General features: G+C 43.0%; 1 protein-coding gene across 1 annotated transcript in view; it reads left to right on the forward strand.

The window, feature by feature from the left end:
* crhr1 (corticotropin releasing hormone receptor 1) overlaps positions 1-26959 on the forward strand; it is a 95538-nt gene that overhangs the window by 57735 nt on the left and 10844 nt on the right. The window contains exons 6-12 of the mRNA XM_036552160.1: positions 6629-6735; positions 18410-18530; positions 22300-22453; positions 23089-23149; positions 25079-25151; positions 25682-25767; positions 26327-26462. Coding sequence (XP_036408053.1) covers positions 6629-6735; positions 18410-18530; positions 22300-22453; positions 23089-23149; positions 25079-25151; positions 25682-25767; positions 26327-26462 — 738 coding nt within the window. The remainder of the gene's footprint in view (positions 1-6628; positions 6736-18409; positions 18531-22299; positions 22454-23088; positions 23150-25078; positions 25152-25681; positions 25768-26326; positions 26463-26959) is intronic.

A 26959-nucleotide genomic window follows, 5' to 3' on the forward strand; every position in this document is an offset into this window, starting at 1 on the left:
CATCTGCTCCTCACAAGAAAAATGAGATGCAAATTAATCTCCATTCATGCAGCAGGGAGTGCGGACCACATGGCACCGATTGTTCGGCCAACACGGGATGTAAGAATGTGGGATGCCATTCATTCGCAGATCGAACGCATGGAGAGAAAACGTCATAAACGGCTGCCAAGAAGCGGCAAGGGTCACAGCTATAACTCAGGGGGCATTTATGGCATCAGACGCTGGCTTCAGCAGTAATGAAGGGGAGAGAACTGATCTCACTTGCCTGGAGCTTAATATCAAGCCTGTAAACGCATCAATCAGGGACAGAACAGCAGCACATCCAACAAAGATAACGGCCATTTCACCACTGTGTCATACAATAATTCACTGCATATTTGACTTCCGATACATCCAATATGTATTGACTGATAACAGAAAACTCAGAGAAAGGTACATCCGCTGTCCTGTCTCTACATTGACATTCATTACCCATCATTACTTGTAAAATCCATTACAGGGAGGGACCTGACATCTGTTGTAGGGAGAACTCCTCAGTACAAACAGGTCTATAAACATTCCATCTTGGGATACTGTGCTTGAATACAGTAGACTCCATGTTTTAAGAGGTATGGACTAGTCCAATATAACAGCCAGTCATTTTTACTGCTCTCCCCTTTCGGTGCAATACACTTTTGGAGTGAAATTGATTTTATCTTACTTATCAATTATTTGGTTACCATAGTGTGTATAACAGCCCATTAAACACAACATTGAAACTAGTGGATCTGTCTAGCAGCAGCCAAGGGCAGGCAGCATCTTGCTGCCAGTCTCCCGTTTACACAGGGTCAGAAATACTGGTGTCACAAGGGGATATCAGTGAAGACACACCACAACCAGTAAGGCAGCAGAGAGTAAACCATCAAGGTTGCTTTATATATGCTTTTCCACACATTTATTGGTTAGGTAATGGGTGATATTTCCACTGTAAATCAAAGTAACATGCTCCCCTTAAACTTTTTCATCATGCTAGTGTTTGCTGAAACCCACACTTCTAAAAGAATGCCCTGTGTTAAATTACAGTACATGATTTACTATTAGGATTCACAGTTGGTATTGTAATGCAATGAGTAACACAACCTTTCATGATTTTTTTTTAAAGTGAATGGTATGAGGCCTTGTATTTAATTCTTCAAAATTGTTTTCAGATTTTCAGATTGTTGTATTTTTTGTGCAGTCATAGCTCCTTAATCCTTTTCCCTTCAGATGAGATAATGTCTTTCGATGCAACAATAGGACAGCTTTGCTTTGATGTCAAGGGCTCTCCTGGTATACCTGGAGGCTCTGGGGCTGATATGAGAACAGTATGAAATAAAAAAAAATTTCAAAAGATGAGAAAAAGGTGCCCATGCATTTCACTATCAACTTGATGAACAGAATAATCTTCATTGGGTGGTACAATGTACACATTTTGAACCTACTTATAATATGGGCAGCTTTTTTCTGTTCTACTCTACCATATTTTACTACATAATCCATATAAGATTAGAAAATAAATAATAAATAGGGAATTTAGGGGTAGTTGAGGATTTGGCTGTGGTGGGGAGACCCAACTCTTGCACCATACTTATAAATATTTTCATTACGATTTATAATTTTTTCTGTACACAAATGAGTCATCACTTTCTTGAGTGCAGTGGAGTTAAATTCAACAAATTAGATGATTGATTCACACATTTCATTAATAAGCAGCCCAGTGGGGAAGAAAATCAGACACCTTCTTATTCTCAAGTGTGCCACAATTACTTCAGGAGGAACTCCTTTATATGAGACACCTTTTATGGCAAGGGTTTGTATAAGCAGCCCCACCCCCTTTTGATTGACACTAAAGTTAAAGCTAAGAGTAAAGCTGCCAGCATGGGAGCTAGTCAGTGCTATACATTGAGCTGAGTGCTTTGATCTGGCACTATTTGTCAAAAAAGGAGTCTGAGCTCCTGAAAGCCACACTCCCTCGGGCAGTAGCATTTATCTTTGCATGGCCATGAGGGGCGATGCAATGGCAGGACTGAACATGCTCCGCACATTGCCCATCATGTCTGCACTCTCAGACATGGAAAATTACTTTGAGCTTATCAGCAGACATCTTCCAAGAAAGGAGGAAGTACAACGTTTGGATCAAAGGTGTCGCTACAACACGTGTGGCAGAGTCCACACAAAGCCTGTGCATTATGCGGTTCTGTTAGAGGGTGGCTTTCATCAAAGCTACAGAAGATGTTCTACCTTTGTACGAACAGCAAATCCAAGGAAATTCGCTGCTCAAGAGGATTCATGACATACATCTGGGGTCAGAAGGAGAAGAAATCAAATGAGAAGAAAAGGAAAAAAAATCTGTACTAGCAAGCACACAAGATATGGCACAGACTACCATTACAGCTCTAGTGAAGTGGTTGTTAGCTTATTGAATAGTTTTATATGTAATTAAATATAAAATGTGTACTTTAGTATGTGGTTGTGAATGAAAAGGCTCAGTCCTTGAGGAAGGCAAGTCAAGGCAGCGGGGAAAAAGAGAAATATTGACTACACTGGTCACCCAGCCTCAGGTAAAATATGTTTCACTGCCTTCAATGTCATGGGGCCGTTTTGCGAGCAGCCTCCAGCCTGTGTTGAAATCGAAAAATTGGCGGAACGGAGGGGTGGAAATGGACAGCGCTGGCTGCGGCCGTTTATCTGTGAGGAAAGCAGGCTGGGATTTCGACCAGGAAGGACAGTCTTTTAGATCCTTCCGTTCCTGTGCAGGATGAATCCCTCGCCCCCCTGATTCGGGCCAGCCCCCTTTTCTCAGAGGTTCGCTTTGAGGCGTGCGAATCTCTGTTGGGCACGGCTGTCACAGGCTGTCTTTGTCCATCCTTTCTCTCTCTGTAGCACCATGACAGGCGGCCCGGCGTGCGGGGGAGCCGAGGGAGAGGGAGCGGTGTAAATGACGCCAATCCCCGTGACTTCTCTTCCTTTGCCACTTATTTTGGTGCCCTTCAAGTCTGTGTCCCAATCTGTCCGCCTCTCCACCTCTTTCTCTCTCCCTCTCCCTCTCTCACCTCGCTTTTCACCTTTCCACCTCCATAGTTTCTTAATCCCACTTGATCATTCTAGATTTCTGACTCACTGCCACTGCGGTTTATGATTTCCATTTAGTTGGAGTGGACACTTTTTTTTTTTTTTGTAGGAATGAATTTATGGCTTCTTACTAATTGAAGTCTAACTTTATTATTCACATTTTTTGCACATGACCAGCTCAACATCAAAGAAAGGCATGCATACTAATCTGTGCATTGCTAGGCACAAAAAAGCATATATGAGAAAATAAAACCCAGGGAACCTGTTCAGTTGCATGTAACAAGCATTTGTAAATCTTCCTTGTAAGGGCCACTGATTTGTATTTTGTACATCCAACAAAACCTGCCCTGGGATTTTCAAAATTTCATTGACTTTTTGCCAACAATATCTCAGACCTTTTGCATTTAGATGTGCATGTAAAATGGCAACCATAAAATCAGTTATTAGAAGTTTCTAAAGAAATATTCCTCCCCTTGAATTTCTATGAAATGGAGGTAACATAGTAGGACCCTTTTCACATGCACAGATCACTCACAGTTCCCATTTGGTATCTTGTATTAAACTGTCAGCAATAAAAAAGAGTAAAATATGTGCAAGATGCTCTTTACCTATTCCACAATTTATAATATATCCAGACATAATGTTTTTGTCTTGATGGCAGTATTATGACAACTGGGATGAATTATATCTGTAAAATTAAGTATTACATATTTTGCATATGAACAAGTTACTGCTATTGTACTTATGTAATGTATTTATTCATTTTTACATTATTCACAGATGCCCATGTCTGGGATGACTTACACAGGTTACATTTTTTATCATTTGTTTATACATCTTGTTATTAACTGAGGTAAATTGGGCAGAGTACTTTGCTCAAGGGTACAACAGCAGCACCTGGACTTTGAACTTTTGACTTTCCAGTAACAATCCAGGTTGTTTCTTTCACTACACCTCCACACTGCTGCCCTTTTTATTTATGTAAATATGATCCCACTTGTTTCTTGCATATTTCACAGCCCTTTTTAATAGCTTGTACAAGCCACAGTGATGTACATGTTTATTTTATGCTGGTCTGTGGGGCCCAGGACTGGGGCCTTACAACACAGGAAGACCGAAGTCCAGTAGTGCTGTGGCTAATTTGCAGACATTGCACAGTGAAGATTTGTGGGTGAATTTTTAATTTACAGTCATACTACACTGCTGTACTTCACCAGCTCAGTTCTCCTTCATTAGCACATTAGTCAGTACTTTCACTGGCATCTTGTATTTTGACCGATTTCAAAGCTGGTTCATAGCTAGTCTCTGTATGAGGGGTATGATTGCTGGCCCCTTGTTAATAAGAACACTGTGTAGCAGTTGTGCACTTCATGCAGGGCAGTGTTACTCAACAAACAGATGCTTCCGTGAACAGAAGCTGATCAGGCGAGGGTCATTGCACAAGGCTACAACTCAGTGATTTATAAACATATTCGCTCTGACAAATGCACAGCCCACACAAACACACACACACTGACACACATTTTCACCTTCTCTCTTTCTCTCTCTCTCACACACACACACATACACACACACACACAGACACACACACACACTCACCAGCACGCGTGGGCAGAAAGAAAACAAGTATCAGTTACACGGCCGCGTGTTGTAGCCCTCCGATCCATTCCAACTGCTTAATTAAACAGAAAGGGCCATAAAGGACGGCCATCAAAACAATGCATGTTCTGGACATCTGCTTCCATTACCCCAATCAAAATATTAATATTGCTGAGAAACTCTGGTTAGCTGCTCATTTACATTTGTGTCACTGTCAGGAGGCCTATGTAAAATGATATTTCAGGCACTTTGTTTTTCCCCCGGCTTGGCATGTATGCGCCTACCATGGTAATCCTGAAATGTGGCAGATCACTCTGGAGGAGCGGGTCAATCCGGTTAAAGCCGGACACTTAGTCAATGGCAATTCGGCCTCCCAGCTGAATCCTTTCTGCACACATCCGTGCTTCTCCTTCCCTTTCAGTGAGAACAGTGGAGAGGATGCGAGCTTGAATGAGCACAGGGGTGATGGAGGTGAGGAACAAGGAGGTGTAAATCAGAGGAAATAGATGTAGGAGAATCTAGCTATCTAAAGCAGCATGTTCTGAAAATATGTCATGTTTAATCACCTCTACAAAAAGCTGTACAATAAACTAACAGGACTTTGAACATGTTAGAGGGGTCTAAGGAGGTTCTAAGGAGGAGCTCATGTGCTTATATATCTCTGTCACACTGCCTGTCACACTGTCAGTAGGTGAAGTAAGTATTTATGTAGCTGTCAATGATCTAAGTATAGCACTTAATTATATAAGTGCAATAAAGTACTTTTTCACTGTAATTTCACAATATGTTGTTGCATATCATCTAATAATATAATAGGGTTGGGGCTGTGTGTGAACTCAGAGTAATGCCAGGTTTAGTGTTATTTGGAAAAAAATGTGCCTCTGGATGAATGGTATAAGAATGCAAAATAACAGTGTAAATACATTCATGAATTGCAGTCTCAATAGAAAATGTCACATATGAAATGTCACCCATTTTCCATTTTGTGTACTATGTGGTAGAATATATTTTGATATTTACATGGTCAAAGCTGAGGAAAGCTGGGGTCTCAAGTGGCAAGGTCGACAAGGCATTCATTTTGAGTACAGGCTGAGGTTCAAAACCGGTCATGTCATCACCAGAAATGACTAGGAGCCCACTGTAATGGAACAAACTGGCTTCATTTCGCCAGGGGTTAGGGGTGGATAGGTCAGCCAGGGCTCCCGTGTCATACCACTCCCGGTACCCTGCAGCTCATTGGGCACCTATGACTTGCTTGGATGATGTCAGTGTAGTGTCCTCCAGTGAGCACCCATTTTCATTTTAGTGCACTGGGGAACTTGCGTAGCATGCAAGACAGCCTTTGGCTTCATGTGAGTATATCTGAGGGTTGCATTTATCTTGTTTCCGCACTCCTGCGTGAAGAAGGTGTCATGGTGGGACAAGCTTAATGTCCAATTAGCGATTACAAAAAGGGTTGCATAACAGGGAAAAAGGCAAAAAATGAAAAATTAATGAAACAAAACAGAGGGCAAACCTCACATTTCCCCAGAAGCTGTTTTTTTTTTTTCGTTGAGCAGCTACTTCCTCTAAATATCATGAAATACCATCAGACCAGATTCAGGTACAGTTCCCCTAGGCTTCTCAAAGACATCAAATTCCTTGTCTCTGCAATAGGCTATCATAAGGACTGGTAAATGGAAAGTTAGTAATGCATCCAAGCTGACCCAAAACTACAGGTAATAATTTCCCAAAATATGTAAAATATTTGAATATTATATGTGCAGGGTCCTGAGACTCACCAGTCTAATTCCATTTTTTAGTGGATGCCTTTTGAAATACACTCTAACACCCATGCATCATTACTGCCATTTAATCAAAATGCACTGGAATAGTCATTTTAATTTATTTTGCGGACGGGCTCCCATCAATTTTGCCTGATGTTCTCAATGTTTTCCAGAAAAAGAGCAAGCTGCACTACCACATAGCAGTGATCATAAACTACCTGGGCCACTGCATCTCCCTCGGTGCCCTCCTGGTGGCCTTCATCCTCTTCATGCGCTTGAGGTAAGGCCAGTTTTCCTCTCCTGTGATCCTTCTCCCTACTCTATTCCCATGTTTACCCTCCGTCCCCCTAAAACAACAGCCCCGAGCCCATAGAAACAGTGTATACACTGAGCAGTGAGGGGTCATGACACACTCTGAAAGAATGGGTTCCAGACGTTTTATGCTGCTTTCACATATTGATGTTTTTTTATTATTATTATTTAATCTTATAACGTTCTCCAGCTGTTTTAATTTAAAATGTAGGCACATCACTTTTGGCAAACTAACATAAAGTCAGTCTACTTTACAGTCAAATCAGTGAAATCAGTTATAAAAATCCAATAGATGCATTGTAGTACTGTTCTGTCTGTATGCTTTATTTTCTATGCAGTTCAGTTCACAACCAACGGAACCTCTGAATTTTGTATTGGTCAGTTCAGATATAATTTCAGTCACCCACTCAGATTACTGTGGTTAATTCTGAAAAGAGCGTAAACACTGTATCTGAAACCCTGTAGATTGAACCTGTGTTATCATGCCTTGAATTGCTTACCTGTACTTTAGAGCTATTATATGTATAGATGTGTCACTCAATGTCTTAACCTGTAACCACAAAAAACTGATTTCCCAACTGATGACCAGGAACATGCACTCAGTGGATAACTGAATGCAGACTTTAATTATAAATACTTGACACAGCACTAAAGGATCAGCTCCCTTCAAGATCTGCATGCTCCAGGTGGCAAGGACACCTTGGTGCATTTTGGTGCAGGTATCAACTGTCCAGTTCTGGGTGTTTGTAGTAATATGGATTGTCGAAGTTTAGGTTGTATCCATGTGAGACAATCTGGATTTGGACTAGTTGCCTACTAAAATGGAAATGGATCTAATATGCATTGTACATAGATTCTGGAAAGATCTTTTGCACATAATGCAGTCATTACTCACAGAAATAGATTTTATGCCCCTGGCTTTTTTTCCATTGTCTTGCTATATTACATTATTCTTTTTTAGTAGGATTTCTTTTTGTCATTGTTGTTACTTTTGATATTCTGTCAATAAGTCAGTTGCAGCTGATGTTTAATTTCTTGCAATAAACTCTCTCTGTTGGTCTCTGTAAATGCTCTGTGATGAGTGCGTTATGAGGGGCAGTACACTAAATAAGTGTGGACTGATCGATTGATCTTCGTACGTGATGTACGGCCCCTCACAGAGACAAATTCATTTGTACTCTGAGGTGGAAGCAGTGTCCATATGTGGGTCCATATGGCAGTGTGTCATGCCTTAGGTTTTTGCCTCTACAGTCTCCTCTACAGACTAGTGTGGAGGTTGTCTGTCAAACGCCAGGCTACAGAGCCCTTGCCATCACTCCCTCTGTGTTGGCAGAACTACAGAATGGATAGCGTGCAAACCACACAGCTTTGCATGCAGTTGATATTAAGTCAAACTAAAGTATAATGTACATTTGTAGGGATAATCAAAAAAGATTATCGGGGGATTAATCTTACATGACAAATTTACCTGTCAAGACATATCATTACTCTCTAGCCAGAGATCAAGCATGTCTCGTTAATAACAGCGTGGGTTTTTTCTAATTAAGGTTTGTAGGTGTTAATGCCTAATATTGGCTAAATTGTGTGTTTCTCACATCAAAGTGGTGCTCTATAAAGGGAACAAATGTTTGGATTATCCAATGTGGTTGCTAAAAAATTTGATTTGCTTGGTACAGTGTAACTTGCTTAATATCACCTCTATTCTGTAGAACTAATGGGTGATATTGTGTGGGGTGTGAATTTAACAGGGTTCAGCCGTTATCCAATGGTGTCAAAATGATGGTGATGAAATAAAGGTGTTAAAACATGCATTGTACAGTTACATAGAATAAAATGAATGAAATTGAATTTTTACATCATTAGTTGCCGTTACTGTCATTAACTCCAATGTCAACACTGATTTTTAACATATAGGAGTGATATCTACTATACAGCATTTCTCAAAACTATGTTAACTTTTTCAGTCTATCAAGATAGAGGAACAAATAATCAAACAACATATGCAACATTATTGTATACTCATTGCAAAGGCAGCTACCTAATAATAAATAGACAACCAGCCCTGAAACCAAAGATAACAGGTAGCCAGCCTAATGCGTTTCAGGTTTCTAGCTGGTCTAAATACTTATTTGTTGTAAAGACAAATGTGCATTCAACACTCTAAACACTTTGACTTCTGTCAGAGACTTGAATTTATAAAGCTGAAACTCTTGGCGTTAAATGCAAAGGACACCTGTTTTTGTAGAGACTGTCACACTGTTTTTCCACATGTCCCGGACTCGACTCCAGGACTCCGCTGAAACATGGCCAGTGATGCAGATAGCAGAACGGTACTTGCTGTAGCATTTACCTGCAGCATTGCTAGCTGGTGGTAGATTAGACAGCTGATCCTTCCTGAGATATCTTGACAGGGCTCAAAATCGAAAGTGAACACTGCCTCAGATTTGTTCAAAAAAGCATGCATTGTTGACTTTTTTGAGCTGAGAGGGCATACAGACATTTTCAATGCAGTTATGGCAAGCATGCTAACCATTGGTTGTTTAGCTGTTTGTGTTTGTTATGATTCTTCCCTCTCCCACTGACTCCCACAGGTTGTGCACAGTTTCTACTACCTAGTATGGTATTTAATCATATTAAGGTTAGATTCATTATTTTAAAACTGTACATCAAATAGTAAAAAAAGCTCCAACTGGCTGCCCTGGAGGAGACAATAAACAGGTTTCCTGGTGACATTAATAGACACCATTTATCATTGAAACCAATGGTATGTGGGAAGTGGCTTTGAAAAAAATGATGTCAAGGGGGGTTGTGATATTAATCAAAAAGATATTGACCTGGTTTTTATACACAATTTTTGCAGCCTTCATTCATATATTAAATCTGACCTGATATTCCTGTACTGATACACATCCTCAAGATGTCATTGCCACCTGGAGAAAAAGTCAGTGGCACATCCGCTGGTCCTTATATTATCTGGATGGGCTGAAAGCTGGTACAGAACATTAAATGAATCATCCACATGCCAAAGATCTGTGAATCTGAGCTGCCTTTTCTCCAGGTGTGAAAGACAGGTGTGAAGTCTATTATTCTGAAATCCTGGCTTCTATTCAAGCCAATAAAAAGGTAGGAATACAAAAACCAACTGTGTTAAAAAGGAAGGAACAACATATCAAACTGGAAGTTTTCAGCAAACTTCTTCTCTAAATTCTATCCGTCTGCTCCATTCTTCTCTACAATAATTCATTTTTGATCCTGGTATCTTTTTTCTTTTTACCGTATCTCTTTTCTGACCTTGTCTCATCCCAGCCATCTCAAAGAGCAATAACAGTCCCAAGTGAAATAACTTTCAGCTCCAAATTGAATGAAAAGTCACAAGCAGGTTTTCATAGCCTGTAATGGCCTTTTGTGGCTCTTCCCAAACTCCTTCAATTTTCTCAAAGGAAGGCTGCAAGAGAGGCAAACAGCCACACCTCCTGCACAATTAATCACAGAGAAACAGCTAGTGCACATACTTATACCATATGTTGCCTTTTTGCATTCTTTGATGTGATCTTATAACTCTTATAATATCTTTTGTCCATGATGACAGAGTGCTTTTTAAATATTAAAAGCTTACAAGAAAGAAGTAGCTTTTTGGAATTCTCTTTTTCAAAGCTCGTTAGTGACAAAAATGACATTACCACAGGGATTATTGGCATAGCAAATTATGTAAATACAGCCGCGAATCTGCACCTCATGAATATATATTATGAGGGGATACATAATACTGAATCTATGTATTAGTTTGGATTACAAAATACTTTTCCGTGTTATTTTGCTGTGCGAGGTGATGAACTGTGCTTCTTTTTTCTTAGAAACTTGAACACTTGAATGAAATAGTAATTCAAGGAACGTAATAAGAGACACCCGAAGCTTCACTTATCTGTGCAGTGTGGGGCGCCCTGCTGGTTCAATGCAGACAGCTCCGAAGCCACTGATTTGATTGGCAGGTGTTTGCCAGATAGTTCAGCAATGAGGCATACGTAGACAGAAATGTATTAAATACAGCACTTTTCCAACCCACTCAGTCTTCAATCTGTCAACACCACATGTTCTGTCACAGCACCAGGAGCTGCATTTTGATTCATGAAGATGATGACAGTTATCTCCTGTTTGTGTTCCTATCAGAAGCTTCTGCACGGAGACATGCTGCTTCCATTTAAATCTCAAATAGTTCCTTGGTGTGTGTGTGTGTGTGTGTGTGTGTGTGTGTGTGTGTGTGTGTGTAAAAAGTTTCAACAGCAGTCTTATGCATCACATTTAAAGATTATAGAAAATAATTTTTTGTGCTTTCATAGCAATTCAACCTTTGCTACAGTTTGGCATGATGGTACTGGGCTTGCAACCTCAAAGTGGCAGGATTCAAAGAAGGGGTATTGTACCCTTGAGGAAGGTGCTTAACCTGACTTGCTTCAGTAAATAGCCACCGACATTAGTACATAGTACATAAAATGTAAGCTCTGTAAGTCACCCTGGAGGAGGGTGTCTGCTCAGCAGATAAGTAGTTGTAGTAAACTGTGTTCTGGCTCCCAACTCTCACAAACAATGCTTGCATGTCTTATTTTGCACTGTTTCACCGCTTCACTTTCACTGAAGACTGGCCTGGGAGAATCTCTCCGTTTCTATTTTGATCCTCCTTGACGTTGCAGCGGGCCAGAGAAGCAACAGACCCTGTGGCACATGGACTCAATGTGACGCTGTGGTCACTGGCCAACTCTGCCCCTGCCCCACCGGAGGGTTGACGCTCACACGAGCATGAGCACACAGGTGGCCAATTATGGCCTAGCAGCGCGCCGCGCTCCCAGGGAACAGAAACAGGATGTGCTCGAGATGCGGCGTGTCGGTAGGGGGCCGGGCTGTCCGAGGGTCTCGTCGGTACGCTCCCTGCTGCGGTGGGGAAAACGGCTGGGGTGTTCTCGTGTTTCCAGAGCTCAGCTCCAGTTTTAAATCATGCTCATATTCTGTGTCTTCGATGTGCAATGAGACGTGGCTTGCCCCTAAGGCCCCAGGGCTCAGCAGGGGGGATCTCAGGCGTTCGCTGTCAAGGAAACATTTTCCACTGACGCTTAAATTCTACCAATAACCCCACATTTACAGAGAAACGAAGGCAGAGTGGAACACAGCAGTGAATAAACATCAGGGAGGGAGGGAGGGGGGCATGCATTTTAATTAAGAGAGGAAGGGAATTATAATGCCATAGGCAAAGTGTGCAGTCAGCACCAAATGCCCACAGAGAGCATTTAGCTGGGGAAAGCGTGAAAAAATGCAACAAACTGTTCCACCCAGCGTTAGCAGCAGCCATTGGGCAGTCACTATAGGGCTGGGCAGACCTAAGAACAATCAGCATTTTCTGGTTCCCATTTCAGGGACGCCAGGGAGATGTGGTTTGGCAGTGATGTTGTGTAACTCATCTTTAGGGCACTATGGACTGCCCTCTGGAAAATAACCTGCAACATCCAATATACAACATGAATATCTAGTCTGAGTAAGAAAATTATGGGAAATTTACTTAAGACAGTGCATGTTTTTAGTCAGACAAGCAAGGACCACAGCAAGGAATCCAAGTTTTTACAAGTACATGGTATGTCCAGCCAAACATTTTCCCTGGGTGTTATTCTCTTGGAGAGGCCATTCTGTAGGCTTGCAGAACAACCGTAGCTGCCTGCAGTCCCTAAATGGGAGTACTGATACACCAACACTAATTTCTGAGTACGTCCGTGTCCATTTCCAGACCCTTTGCTCATTGACTTCACTGAAGTGCTTTCACTGCAAGCACGCGCTTTGTTGTGGAGAGCTCTTTGGAGAGCACAAGGCCCTTTTGGAATGGCCAGTAGAAAAAAAAAACACATTATTAGCCAGAGCAGGCGGGACGACATGAGTTTGGCGATGATTCTGCAATGTCTGCGTGTCTGTGGTTTTATGTCTTCCACATACGCACTGATGTGTATTTACAGACGTGACACAAGGTGCAGCAGATTTTGATCCTGATTCGATGCTGAGCCCCTTCATTTCATGACTGCTTAAAAAAAGATTTTCAACACAGAAAAACCACAGGTTTACAGGGCCCAGCTGTAAACAGATCAGAGAGGTAAAGGCAGTTGTGTGTTCACCAACACAGGACAGGATTCCAGGGGGAAAGGAAGGCAATGCAGCAAGGAAACAATCTGTAACTGCAATGTAATCAGGGGTCAGTGTCAGACCCTGTCCACCTAACTGTCAGCCCCAGCGGAGCTCTGTCTTCCCCAAACCAAACAACCACATTTGTCCCCCTCACAAGCTGTGCCTCTGACACCTGAAGGCCTACTCCCTTCGCTTCCCAGCAGCACTAATTCAAATCAGATGCGGTAGCCAAAGAAAGCACAGCCTTCCTTACGGATGTCTCTGGTTTTTATCAGGTGCATTTAATCGGCGAGACATTAATCTTGCCACTGGGAGTGGGGGACTGGGGGGGGCATTATTATGACAAGACATGTTGTCAGCGCGGGCTCCATGCTATCGTCTGTACCAGTTAAGGGCCCATTAGGTGCCTTTCCTGTCAGGCTGCCGGCGTGCCGTTAGCACGGCCATCAAGCACAGCTCCCGCAGCGCGGAATCGGACCCACAGTGCTGCCGTCCTCCTTCACCTCTACTGTTTCTTCCCTGCACTCTGGATCAGATTACCATTAGCGAAGCAGTATCACAATTACACTTTAAAATGCAACAAAAGTTGATATAAGGGGGGCGAAAGGGAAAACGAGGATCTGTTTTGTCAGAAGCAAAACCTAGGTGTGTGGCGCTAAATGATGATTGCACTGTCTGCTCTGTTCTCTAGGTTTTTCACACCTCATGTCATGCTAGACTCCACGAAATAGTAATTTTCCATAAGTATATTACTGAAAGCAGGTGATGGAGTTTATTTTTAAGGTGCAAATCTGAATCTATGATTTTAATTTATGGAATACTGAGAGGTATGTGGGAAATATATTTGCCGTATGGGCGGTGACAATTTGATATAATTTGGATCCAGGAGCAGTAGTGACCCTCACCGTGTTATCAGACCACTGTGACAGCACCCACCAGATAACCCTGTACCCCAGCAAACTGAATGTTCTCACACCCTGCTTGAGTGCTCACAGACCCAAGCTCCCTACGGCTGATGACATACAAAGGAACAATCCTAAAACAGGCGTACTTGTAAATGTGTGGACAATATGCCTTATTCCATCTTTTTTACATAAAATCTATCACCAAGAAACATGAAAAAATACAGTATCACAGTTTGGTTTGCTGGGAATGCACCTGGAATCCCTGGTAGAAGTAGACTGAACTTTTGCAATAGTTCCTTGCTAACCACAGTGGTTATATTCCTGAATTAGCACACGGTTGTCGAAACCGTGCTTGATGGGTCTGTGCTTGATGAGAGATTGAGCCTATGGGAAATTTATGGGTTAGAGGATCCTTGAGAGGCAGGTTTTAAATAAAACCATGCTATAACGTTTTTACTTCCATTTTATATAAGTACAGACAAAACATTTATAAACAAGTATAGACTTGTACAGACTTGTACAGATGGAGGGCAATTGCAATGTTAATATTGTCAACAAAACCTAATTAGCAGTGATAATAAAATAACTCCAGGTGCTTGTGAAGCGTAGCGATGCAACAAACGCTGACTCTACCTTCAACCCTAGAGATGAACACTTAACAATAGAGGCCTGCTGACGTGCATTTTTACTTGCGACAGATTTTTATTTCCACACATCAATACGTAGAAGCAGACAGTGGAGAGAAGATGGATGCATGCTAGTGACTGGAAAATTAGTATCCAGATTTGGACTGATTAAACGCATGTCAAACCGTGGATAATCGAGGCAGAAAACGGCTGTTGGTGAAACTGCGTACAACAGAGCTGTCTCGTAAATATTGAAACCGTGCTTGACAAACTATGACAAATTGTATTTATTATTTTTTTTTTCATGTGAGCGATGAGGGGGAGGGGGGCAAGATTCAAGGCCCGTTTTGACCTTTGCGGTCTCGCATTAGGCCACCTGTTCTTGCCTGCGCGTCCCCTCCTGGCTCGGCTCGAGCTGGCCATCTCCTCGAGAGAAAGCCGCCATGCCGTCCTTTGGCTCGGTCGAGATCTGAGGACACACGGCGCTCCAGCTGTCAGAGGTGGGCGCCAGGTCAGTGCCTGCGCCAGCACAGCCCTCACCACGGCAACGGCTGCAGCGCCATGCCAAGGCGGACAGAACACACGATGGAAAATGTCATTGAGCTAGAGAATTACAGCCCTGTCCCCACCTCGCAAAGGGAAGTGACCGGGGAAGATTAACCCAGGCAAGGAAACATTCTGAGTGACAAGGTGACATGAACAAAAAAAAAAAAAAAACCTGCAAACATTGAGGTGATGCGATGCAAGGTGCGACATTATTTGGGAAAGGAGAGGGGTGTGATTTTTAAATTGTTTTTTTCCCTCCAAACACTGCTGAATGTAGAAACTATGGAAATGAGAGGTCACCACAGAAGAGTAAAAATGTTGACAGGAGAATGAAAGAATCAGAGATCAGGAAAACCATTCAGTCTGTAATCGGGGAAGGTTCATTTAATCTCTAATTCTATTTACAGTGGCCATGGTTTATTTTGAGATGCCCAGTGAGAGCACCTGGTGTTTGCTGGGCTTGTACTGTTGCACCTGACCTGAGGTCCACCCTAAGAGTGAGGGAAACTACTTTTCTTGTGACTTGGACTGCGGGTAGGGGAAAAGGGGAGGTGGCTAGTGCTAAATGGGAGTAACCCTGACATCTTGAGAGATGTCCCAATAGGACTCGAGTCTCCTGTCACACTCTGAAATTCGACTCTGCCTCATAACTTCAGTGGTGGAGCGACTGGCGATCCACCTGGGCAAACAGTAATTAGAGTTAGAGCATATGTGTTTAATCTGTCACTGCTGGGAGGCCTCGGTACGTATAATGAAACCCTCGGCCAGAGTGAAGATGAAAGAACAAATTTGCAAGCCCTTCATGCTGATAGAGCCATTTTACAAGGTCAGGAAGGCTGGTATTATTTAGCGCTGTTGTACATTTGACTCAAATTTCAGGGGTTACAGCACTCAACAATGAATTATACCTCTATTTTGCGCACACAAGGGTAGCAGGAATACTGGATGCTTGCTGGTTACTTTAGAAATATACATATCCCCCTCAGCAGAGGTTATCGTCTTTCGTTGACTCTGTTCAGCGAGCAGTCGCCTCAGTTGATAAGTGGAGCTATCAATCAATGGAAAGCATGTCTCTTAGGAGAAGGGTGGAATTCAGATGGGTAAGCCTATACCGATGGGACTGCGACACAATGCAAGGCAAAGGCTTTCTTTTCCAAAATGGGATCCATTTGATTTCTAGCAGTAAATCATGCTGAAACCAGCACCCCTCCCAGATGACACCTGCCCTGAAAACCCCCTGGCAGATCTTTACTGTGATTGATCTTCTGGAGAACGGAGACTGATGACAGAGTGGCATCTCTTTACCAGATGACCCTCAAACCTATAAACGCGTGGAAACCATTTTTTCCCCCCCTCGGAGTCGAGATGGATCGTCTGGCAGCTGCAATCAATGTGGATCAATCCTTTTTGGTCCTAGTCAATGTCATCCTTCTTTCTGAGCCCATGCTATTTTTCCCATCAGGCACCTCCCACTCCTTCTCACACCAAGGACTGCAGTGGCTTTTGAACCACTCTCTGTATTTTATTCTTGGTTGATGGGATTCAGGTTCCTTAATACTTATGAGAAAGAGAAGTGCTGCATAATAAAAATGTTCAGGTAGTCCTTTGCTCACAAAAAGAGAAGTTGCCATGGCTTTTCATGCCTTTCAGAGGCTATTTTATTCTGTCATTCTCCCATGTCCTGAATGCAGAAGAATAGATATTGAGAATCGCTTTGATGCTCTAATATCATTATTTGTCTTCCTGCAGCTCAGAATTCAGAATGGATGCATTTGTATGGTCGATACAATCCCCCATCTATGCAATTTCATGCAAAACTGTGACAAATAGCCTTTTAGACACACAGTTGTTGGTCTTCACGTGTGCTTAGGTAGTAGGCCTTTTCTGAAGTGGTGTAGAGGCAGAGTGCATGTATTTGAAAAAGAGAAGTGGATTTAAAACCTACATATCTACTTAATGATTTAAGAAAAACCATGCCTTTAAGGGTAAATGTCCTTTGAGACATTCACTGAGTATCTTTGCCTCACTCCTTTTTATATGTTCCGTGTGTATCTTTTCATGCCTTTAAATTGCAATGAGTCTGTTTAATTTAAAGGGATTAGATGGACCTACCTCCTGACTCTTCAAATATGTATTTAACATGTTCAGAGATGCATGGTAGTACAAGTCATATTTGCCCACCAGCCAGAAATAATGAGTCTGCAATCCTTCGTGCCACAGAAAATATCCTAACAATCTCACATTCTAAATTATTTATTTGCTTGGGAAAGGCCATTACTGGGGTGACTTACATAAGTTACATCTTACATACAAAGATAAAGATACATGTTATTTGGAGAGGAGTCTTTTCAAGGACCTTGTTCTGTCTGTTCTGATTTGTCATTGCATCTCCCTCACAGAACTGAAGTAAAGGCACACTATGACCCTAAGCCTTCAAAATACGTCCTAATTTTAAAAGAATTTGAAATACTTAAGGTTATGTCCAGGAGAACCAAAACCACTCCTTTTGTCCCATATTTCCAATTAAAAGTATGGCGCCATAGATAGCTAGCTGGTCTAATTGGGGGGATGGGGAGGAGAGGGGCCCTGGCATTCATGTGAAAGAAGAGGGAGGGGGAGGGAGAGAGAGAGCAGAGGCCACATTTTGACTGGCACAGATGAGATACAATTAAAGTATTACCATTGATGGCCTTGAAGATATGTGGACCACAATTTGCCTGCATGACTATGAAAGCAGTTCTCGAGGTAAAAGGTCATTCGGCGATGGGCACATTCTCTGATGCTTCCACATGAGTGGAGAGGTAAAGGGGAAAAAAAGAATGATGAAACATTGATGGAGTGCTGTGTTAAAAAAAGGTTTTAAAAATGGCACCCCAAAGCTTTTAAAACAACACGGTCCTAAAGTAGGCAAGATATAATGCTGGCTGTTGACATTCCCAAAGCGTTTGTGAGGGCTGAGTGATGCAAGACCTGTTTCATTCTTCTGAGGCACATAAAGCATGCGTCTCCCTTGCCAGTTGGCTGGATCATTTTAGGAGTCAACCTTTACCTGACCTTGAGTGTTCTGCGGCAGTGCGCATCATACCGCAACAGTGACTTGTCATTTTATGCATCACCTTGAGGTACTTGTCTTATAACTGATCAGATATAAAGTCGGCAATATGAAAAAAACGACATCATGTTAAGTGCTGACAAAGCTGCCTTTACCAGTGCTTTTGCTTCTGTCGGTATGCAGACAGCATGTATAAAATTCTCCAAAATCCCCATACAGTATGTGCAGGAAATTGAAATAGTTCTTCAGAAAATGCAGAGAGCTCTGCCAATGCAGCCTTATCCCTGTGCGGGTGGAGTCTGGTGAATGTTGTCACTCATTTGCTCCGCCCCTGCCCCCCACCCCCTTTGACAGGAGCATCCGATGCCTGCGGAACATCATTCACTGGAACCTGATCACCGCCTTCATCCTGCGCAACGCCACCTGGTTCGTCGTTCAGCTGACCATGAACCCCAAGGTCCACGAGAGCAACGTGGTGAGTCTAGACGTCCGGCAGCGCAACAGCCCAGCAGTCCTGAACAAACACAGTCGGAGCTGTTCCATTAGCACCCTTACACATTACGGTAACACCATTAGCATTCCCGAAATGTGTAAGGGTTTCTCGTGGAAGGGGCCTAGGGAACTTCATTTTCGGGTTTCCCCTCCATTCCAGCTTACCTGGGTGAAGAGCAAGAGCAGCAGAACCAGCAGGTTGGAAAGTAAATTGACCAACCCATTTCTTATACCACATTAACATTGCCCAATGGGAGCTGAGCCAGCTCTCCCTAATGCAGGGGAGGCTGCTGACTCTACTTAACCATGAACTCTGCAATGAGCCCTCAAGGGCATTAAAAAGACCATGTTGTTGATCTACGTCTCCACTGCTTCAGTGATAAGATAATTAGAAAAGGTCGTGCCACCTAATCGAGAGTAACAAACCAAGGTATCAGCTATAGTGGCCATTTGGAAATGTTTGCAGAACTAATAATGACAGAAGGCAATTAAGGGGGGACTGTCAGATCTGTTCATACACGGCGGCTTTTTAGGAATGTGCACATCTGAATACCCAAGCAAGTCGATGCGCAGAGGAGCGTGGGTGTTAAACACAGCTCACAGCAACAGGCTCATTAAAACCGAGGCCATGGGGCCGATCCTAACGGACTGCTTGCAACCAAGCGTCAAAGTTTCAGAGAATAGAAACAGACAAAGGAAGTGTTTCTTTTTTATTGATATGGAGCTTTGCATTCTTAATATTCCTCTGGACCGTGGTCAACCTCTCTGACAATAGTCCAGAGCCTCAGATTTAATGAACTGCGATGCTGGCAGTGCATCGTCATTCTTTGCATTCTGTAACTGCTGAGTTAAGGATTTGCACAGAAGGACCTCTGGGACATGGAATGGCTCAGGCCAGTTGTTCCCATTTACAGACTCTTTCAGTCAGCTCTTTGATATGTTGTTGAGTTTGGTCTATCAGCTCACCCAAAGGTATATTTTTATGTGACAAATTACTGTGGTGTATTTGCTGTGTGGTACATGCTGGTTTGCATGTCCCTGTGAAAGAGTGCAGGCTTCTGCATAACAGTGCAGATTGGTGACTGGGGAGTTGGACTTAACCATAGTGCTGCAGGTTCCAATCCTGGGTGAGTGACTGCTCTTATACCTTGTTAAAAAAGATTCTTAGTCTTAGGGCTTCGGTAAATTTTCAGCCCCATCACTTGATTATATGTAATATATGATGTCACCTTTATGTTATTGTCATTTAGCAGATGCTTTTATACCAAGTGACCTACATGGATTACAATTTTATCCATTTATACAGCTGGATATTTTACTGAGGCAATTGTGGGTGACGTACCTTCCCCAAGAGTACAGCAGTAGTGCCCCAGCAGGGAACTGAACCGGCAACTTTTCAGTTATGAGCCCTGCTCCTTACCACTATGCTGCACTGCTGCCACCTTGAAAACAAATAGATGTATGGTAGTAGATCAGAAGGTATAGTTGTATCCCTGAAATTATTAAGTTATTGCTTACTATGTATAGTAATACTGCATGTGATATATATATTTATTTAACGTTGTCTTCAGTAGTGCAGTGCCCCCTTGCACATCTGTTTTCTTCCAAGTAATGGAACCCAGTGCAAGAAATGGAACAGTAGTCCTGAACCATTCCTTTAAACTCCGGTCAAGGGGTCAGACATGCTCTGAAATCGTTGGGTTAAGTCATCCATTAAACTCACCTGCATTTTTATATGTGTTCTCCTCGCTTCACCAAACCGGCACTTTCCACAAGGGAATTTGCGGGGTAGGATATGCCTTGACAATAGATCCTCAGAGCCTGCTTTGGCCTGACCATCAGTTTCTTGCCTCAAGGCAGCTGACAGTGACAAAATCAATGAAGCCAATTTTGATTCTGTCTTAACAGAGGCATCCGAATGGCTTTCCGCCGCTGGAGCTGGCTTTGAGAAGTGAATGAGACTAAGTCCCAGTAATAGCGTGTTCATTTTAAATAATTGATCCACCAGAGTTCCTCTGCCTATCTATTACTGTAAAAACTGTAGCATTGGAGATTATAATTGCTGAAGTGAGCGTGGCTCTGTTTTAATGAAAGAGTTTAGTGAAGAGTTGTCAGTTGTGGTGATGTGACAAAGTCAAGTAACTTTATCATTCCTGCAAGAGCAAACATCTACAGTACAGTTTCCTCATATTCCTTGCTCAGGCTGTAGTATAGTGTGGGAATGTAGTTTAGAGACTATTGCTGAATAACTGAGCTTATATATCCATGTTATTGCTTGATGGGCAGGAATGAAAATAATATGACAGTTGACTGTTTTTTAGCCTGTGGCTTTTGTTTCCAAAAGAAATGAAAACATTACTTAAGCATCAAAGACAGACTCACTCTCCTGTTGTGTGGTTTGGTTTGAATCTGTCTCTCTTTCTCACCCCCCCCCCCCTCCCTTCCCCTCTTTCTCTCATGCTGAGTTGTACTGTTGGTTTTCATCTCCATTTATCAGATTATCAGGGCAGTGACAAGTTGTACATCACTTATCTCCAGGGAGGCGTTTCCTTGTGCCCCTCCCATGCATGCACACACAAACACACACACACATGCATGTACACGCGAGCACACACTCAAACACCCATGCATATATACTTGCACACTCACATATGCATAGAGAAAGAGACAGAGAGAGAAAGAGAGAGAGAGAGAGAGAGAGAGAGAGAGAGCACAGCTCCAAATTTAAACAGCCTTGTTGAGGGATGTCTTCCTCCTGAGAAGATTTAGATTCACTCCCAGGGCCACAGCTCTCCTCTTATTTCTGCAAGATAAATTATGCCACAACAGCCGCCGGGTGTTATCTGATGTTCCGTTTAACAGCGCGAGAATCGTTTCGCCAGCGAGAAACGTCTCTGTCTCGTATCCAGCCTCGGCCCAAACAAATCACCCCGCTCCTCCTGTCCCCTTGCTGAACAGGGCTCAGAGAGCTTAACCGGAGCTGACTTCAGCCCCTCCAAAAACCATGGAGAGGAGAGAGGGTTTATTCTCTCACGGCTGACGAGGGGACTTTGGGAGGTGGCGGCGGCGCCGCGGGCGGCAAGTCGGGAAGCTGCATGGAGCCGTGGAGTGGCATTTACGGCTACTCAGCAGCGAGCGTGTGCGTCACAGTGGTGTCTGCTGCCAGGCCTCTTCTGCATGAGGGCCGCGCCGAGATTGCGGATGACATTTACAGCAGCCCAAATCTTGCTCTTAACTCCATGCTAAGCATGCGCCTCACACCGAGCCAGGGTTAGCCTGGGCTCCCAGCTCAGACGCAGTCAGCGGTCTGCATTGAGGCAGTAAATTGATGTGAGTGAATTGCAGAAACCTTGCAGATTCCGGGCCCAGCGTTGGACAAGCACTGTGATGCGCGAATGCCGGACGTGGGAGTGCCGCGCGTGGCAGGAGTGCTTGGCGGTTAAACTTCTCCTGATTGATGCAGCAGGGCAGCAGCTTGACTCCAGGCACTCCTCACCCAATAAAGTCCTTCATAGACTTCTCCCGCAGCTCACGGTTGTTGTCCATTCCTGGCCTAATTGCAAACAGCAGCCCTCCACAGAGGCCGCGTGTCATGACTCCTTGATGTCTTTATGTTTCCCTGTAAGGGGCCATATCAAAAGAGCGGCCCTGCCGGAGAGGCCGACGGGGGGCGTAGAGCCTTGTCAGAGGGGGTGTCACCTTTTTTTAAGGCCTTCTGGTTTACTACCCTTCTCCTCCCTCTCTCCCCTTAGATCTGGTGCCGGCTGGTCACAGCTGCTTACAATTACTTCCACGTGACCAACTTTTTCTGGATGTTTGGCGAGGGCTGCTACCTCCACACGGCCATTGTCCTCACATACTCCACAGACAAACTGCGCAAGTGGATGTTCATCTGCATCGGCTGGTGTGAGTACCTCGACAGCCGCCAGTCTGCCAACTGTCCCAAATGCTCGTAGGCTAATATGGTGGGCCAGTGTAAGAGACATTGCAACAATGTTTCACATGTTCAGCAGAGCCACTTGACTGGACTCAAGCCGCAGTCTATATTCTTTATGTCACTCAAATGTGTTTCAAAAACAAAAATGCTGAGCAGCGGCCAACCTTAAGATAAGTGTCTTTAGGAGCATGTTGTATAAAGCATGCTACATAAAGCCAATACAAGCTGTAATATGTTGATAAAATCAAGGAGTGCTGGAAGGTTATTACTGAAATCACTACAGTATATTTAGAAACATACAAATCATATGCTCAGTGGGTTGGTCTGTATACTTGTTCCACTTTTGTTCTCTGCAGAGACAGGTCTCAGCTGGGCATGCAGACAATTCAGCCATTGTATCGACGGATTTGGCCGGTGGGAGCAAAACCATATTTGCCTTCGTTCTTCATTATTATTGTTCCCTTCATATCCCTCAAGAAGTATATAATTAATTCTGACTTTCATCAGTGGAATTACAGGATGTTATTTACCGGGAACCGAAAGGAGGGAGGAAGAGTGGGGGTAGGGCTGATGTTGATTACTTGTTTTTTTTCTTCATGCACAGGCATTCCTTTTCCAATCATTGTCGCGTGGGCCATCGGCAAGCTGTACTATGACAACGAGAAGTAAGTGTTTTCCGTTCTTCCCCAAGCTGTGGCGCATTCCTCCCCCTTTAAGTGCTGCTGCAGCAGCTGTGTCTTCCCTCATCTCTCTCTCCTTCTCCCTATCCCTCTCTATCTCCCACTCCCTCTCCCCTTCCCTCTCTCTCTCCTTCTCCCTATCCCTCTCTATCTCCCACTCCCTCTCCCCCTCCCTCTCTCTCTACCTCTCTCCCTCTCCCTATCCCTCTCTATCTCCCACTCCCTCTCCCCTTCCCCCTCTCCCTCTCTCTCTCCCCCTCCCTATCCCTCTCTCTCTTTCCCTCCCCCCTCACTCCCCCTCTCCCTCTCTCTCTCCCTATCCCTCTCCCTATCCCCCTCTCTCTCTTTCCCTCCCCCTCTCTCTCCCTCTCCCTCTCTCTCTCTCTCTCTCTCTTGTGCCCCCCCCCCCCCCCCCCCACCGTCTCTCACCCCTGGCAGCGGATGGATGGATATCGTTCATCACTCTCAGTTATCTGCATAATGGCGTCCTCCTCCAGGTCATTAAACACTCCATTTGAAAGAGGCCCCAGAGCGATACAGTTTAGCTGGTGTCTGGCAGTGCCTGTTGCATCATCAATCGTCAAAGTAACCCAGTGAATCTGAAATGTGTGTAGCTGTTGATTGGAGCCAATAATAGCATTTAAATGAGAAAATGAGTCAGTGGACATGAATCTTGCAGGATCAAAATCCATCTGTTAATGTAGTGCTGATGGTTTGAACAGGAAGGTGAATGGATATGTCGGGATGGGATCTGAACTGATGAAAGCTGAAAAAAATTAATAATTGAATCTGCATTTATATCTCAAATAAAAAGGAACTTTGCTCTGATTAATAAACAGTGTAGAGTTGATCTGCTCAGAGAGCCATGCCTGGATTCTTCAGTACATGTGTATGTAGACTAGACTGGCGAGGCATGTCTTAGCATTGAAAAAGCATTTTTATAAAGAAAAAAAGGAAAAAGTTTCAAAAAGACTATTTAAGAACAGAATCAGCAACAGCTCATTATCTCTTTGGTTGATTCTTAGTTCATTGATTGAAGTTCCAAATGAGGATTCAGGAGGGGAATTTTCAATCAGTCTCCAATGCAATTATCCAAACCTAGAAAAATGGGTCCCATTAGTCCCTATGAAAAGCATACGTACCACTTCCTTATCCTGTAAGCTATTTACAGCATCCTTCCTCTACCCTGCTACTCCCCCTTTTTTTTCCACAACCTTTCAACCTTTCGGAATCCAATCCAAGTATAAATTCCACTTCCAGCCTGCTTTGAATGTATGGAAATAATATTTTGAGTCATTCCACATAAAACACTTCATTGTATTTTACTTTTTTAAAATACATTTGAAAATTACCCTGAGAAAAAGTATTTAGTCAGATGTACCACATACACACTAAGTCAATAGCCCCCCACAAAGTTGATTACGAAAGGCTTGGTATGTCCAACTTTCCCTGGGTTTTATTTTCACCCAGACCCACCCTAGAGGTGTTTAACGATAGCTCCTTTTGGAAAGCGAGGAAGACAGGCAAGAAGGCCTGTCTGCTCCATGTTCTGCCGAAGATCTTGTTTAGTCAGGGTGTCTGTGGTGCAGATGAACCTGAGAGCTCATTTGGGATCAACACAATTACGGTCGAACAAACTCAGCAGCTCAACAAAACCCTGTTAAACGTCACCCAGCGCAAGGTACTGGGTGTGTTAATTATTTAGACCACAGAGACTGCAGGATTAAGGGAACTGGAGCGTTCTCGCCCACAGAATAAATTTCTTCTTCCGTAACACAGAAAGTGACTAATTTATTTCAGTCCCTCTTCATACTTTTTTTTTAGTATTTTGTGTACAGCATTTTCCCTAGTGGAGACCTGTTAGCATTAGCAGCGAATGTGTTTTTCCAACCCTCTCTTCTCTGAAATCTCCAGATGCTGGTTTGGGAAGCGAGCAGGTGTTTACACAGACTACATCTACCAGGGCCCAATGATCCTAGTTCTGTTGGTGAGAAAGTTTTCCTTTATTTTTTTCTGTGTTTTGCCAGTGACTTTGGCCCACTGGTTATATGGTCCCTGCCTCTCAGTGCTGTCTTTTATTTGCATAGTGTCCATATACTATGCCATTTATTGTATTTAGCTCATATACTTTGACAGAAAGACATTTTCCTCAAATACAAAGCCTTTATTTTTATCATGTGGTAAATTCTTCATAATACATACATAGCATGAGCTTACACAGAGGCTGAAGTTATGTTTTGAGTGTATGATGTTTACATGTTCAGTTCCATTTATCCACCCAAATGATTATATCAGTCCATACTTGGAAAATGTTCCACCTAAAAATGTCCATTGAGCATTGCTGGCAGCTCATGACAGAAGTCGATTTCTAATTCAATGCGCGACATTCCTCTTAACGTCAGACAGAAATTACTTATGCGTTTGGTCCAAACAAAATCCCATCTCCAGATGCTCAATGCTAAAAAGGATGCATCATTTTTTATAGATCACCCATCTTTAATTCATCTTTCCCCTCAGATCAATTTCATTTTCCTCTTCAACATCGTCAGAATTCTCATGACGAAGCTCAGAGCCTCAACCACATCGGAGACGATACAGTACAGGTAAATCACGCGTGCCCAGAGGGAAGTGTTCAGAGGGGTAGGGAGCGTGGGGGTGCTCTACCCTAGAGACTCTGAAAATCCAGTCACGCTACATGTTCATTGTTGTGCTTTGTTATAAGATGTTATGATTCACAACACATACACAGAACACATACATACAGAAAACACACATATTTTTCCGCCTTTTAAGTGATCTTATCTTGCTATCTTAGTGATCTGTTTGCTATTAAAAAAAGCTCCCAGATGTGAACAGTGCTCAGGATGTGGGGAGTGTTCCTGTTCCCTCCAGGCAAAACCGGTTTATTGCAAAATGTCTTTGCATTCTAATTTAACCCGATACAACTCTGCTCTGCTTATGGGAAGCACAAACATGAGGTCAACAAGGACAACCTTTTAGTTATTTTTATGCACCACGTTGGTATAGCATATGGTTTTCATAGTATGACATAAAGGCATTCTCATTTCATTTTCACTACACCTTCTCTTTTGTTTGGGCTTGTGTTCAGACAAGCTCAGTTGTCGGCGCCTTTGACGTTGTTTCCTTCTGCTTTCTCTCCAGGAAAGCTGTGAAGGCCACTCTAGTCCTGCTGCCTCTTCTGGGCATCACCTACATGTTGTTCTTTGTCAACCCCGGAGAAGATGAAATCTCACAGATTGTATTCATATATTTCAACTCATTTCTGGAGTCATTTCAGGTATATTGCACGCTGCTCCGACACTGACATCACATTGTGGTGAAATAGAAAGGCCTGTTTAGACGTCCTGATCGCACACTCAACAACTGAAGCAATGTCAGAGGGGTCGTGTCATTTGTAAAGAACAGCTGGACAGTAAATGTTTTTTATTGAAGCTGGTTGAGGTTTAATTTACTGCTTTGAATAAAATCTCCAGTAACAATGCATGCCAGTAATCCCCTCTGTTTTGTTTCACATGTCTTTACCAATTTTAGCATTAGAAATTGTGCATTAGACAATGAATGAGGAAATAATCGTTGCTATATGGAAAAGCTCCAAAATATCAGATGCCAATACCCCATGATCAGATTCCTCCTAATTAATTTCCAGATTCCAAAAGAGAAACTTTAAATTCAGTGTTGCTTATAAAGGCTTTATGAAGCATATGTAAAGCTGTCATAAACATGACATAATGCCTTCATAAACCATACACAAGCAAATGTCATATTTCATAAAGG

Source organism: Megalops cyprinoides, chromosome 19 (assembly GCF_013368585.1).
Source record: "Megalops cyprinoides isolate fMegCyp1 chromosome 19, fMegCyp1.pri, whole genome shotgun sequence".
In the NCBI taxonomy this organism is placed as follows: domain Eukaryota; kingdom Metazoa; phylum Chordata; class Actinopteri; order Elopiformes; family Megalopidae; genus Megalops; species Megalops cyprinoides.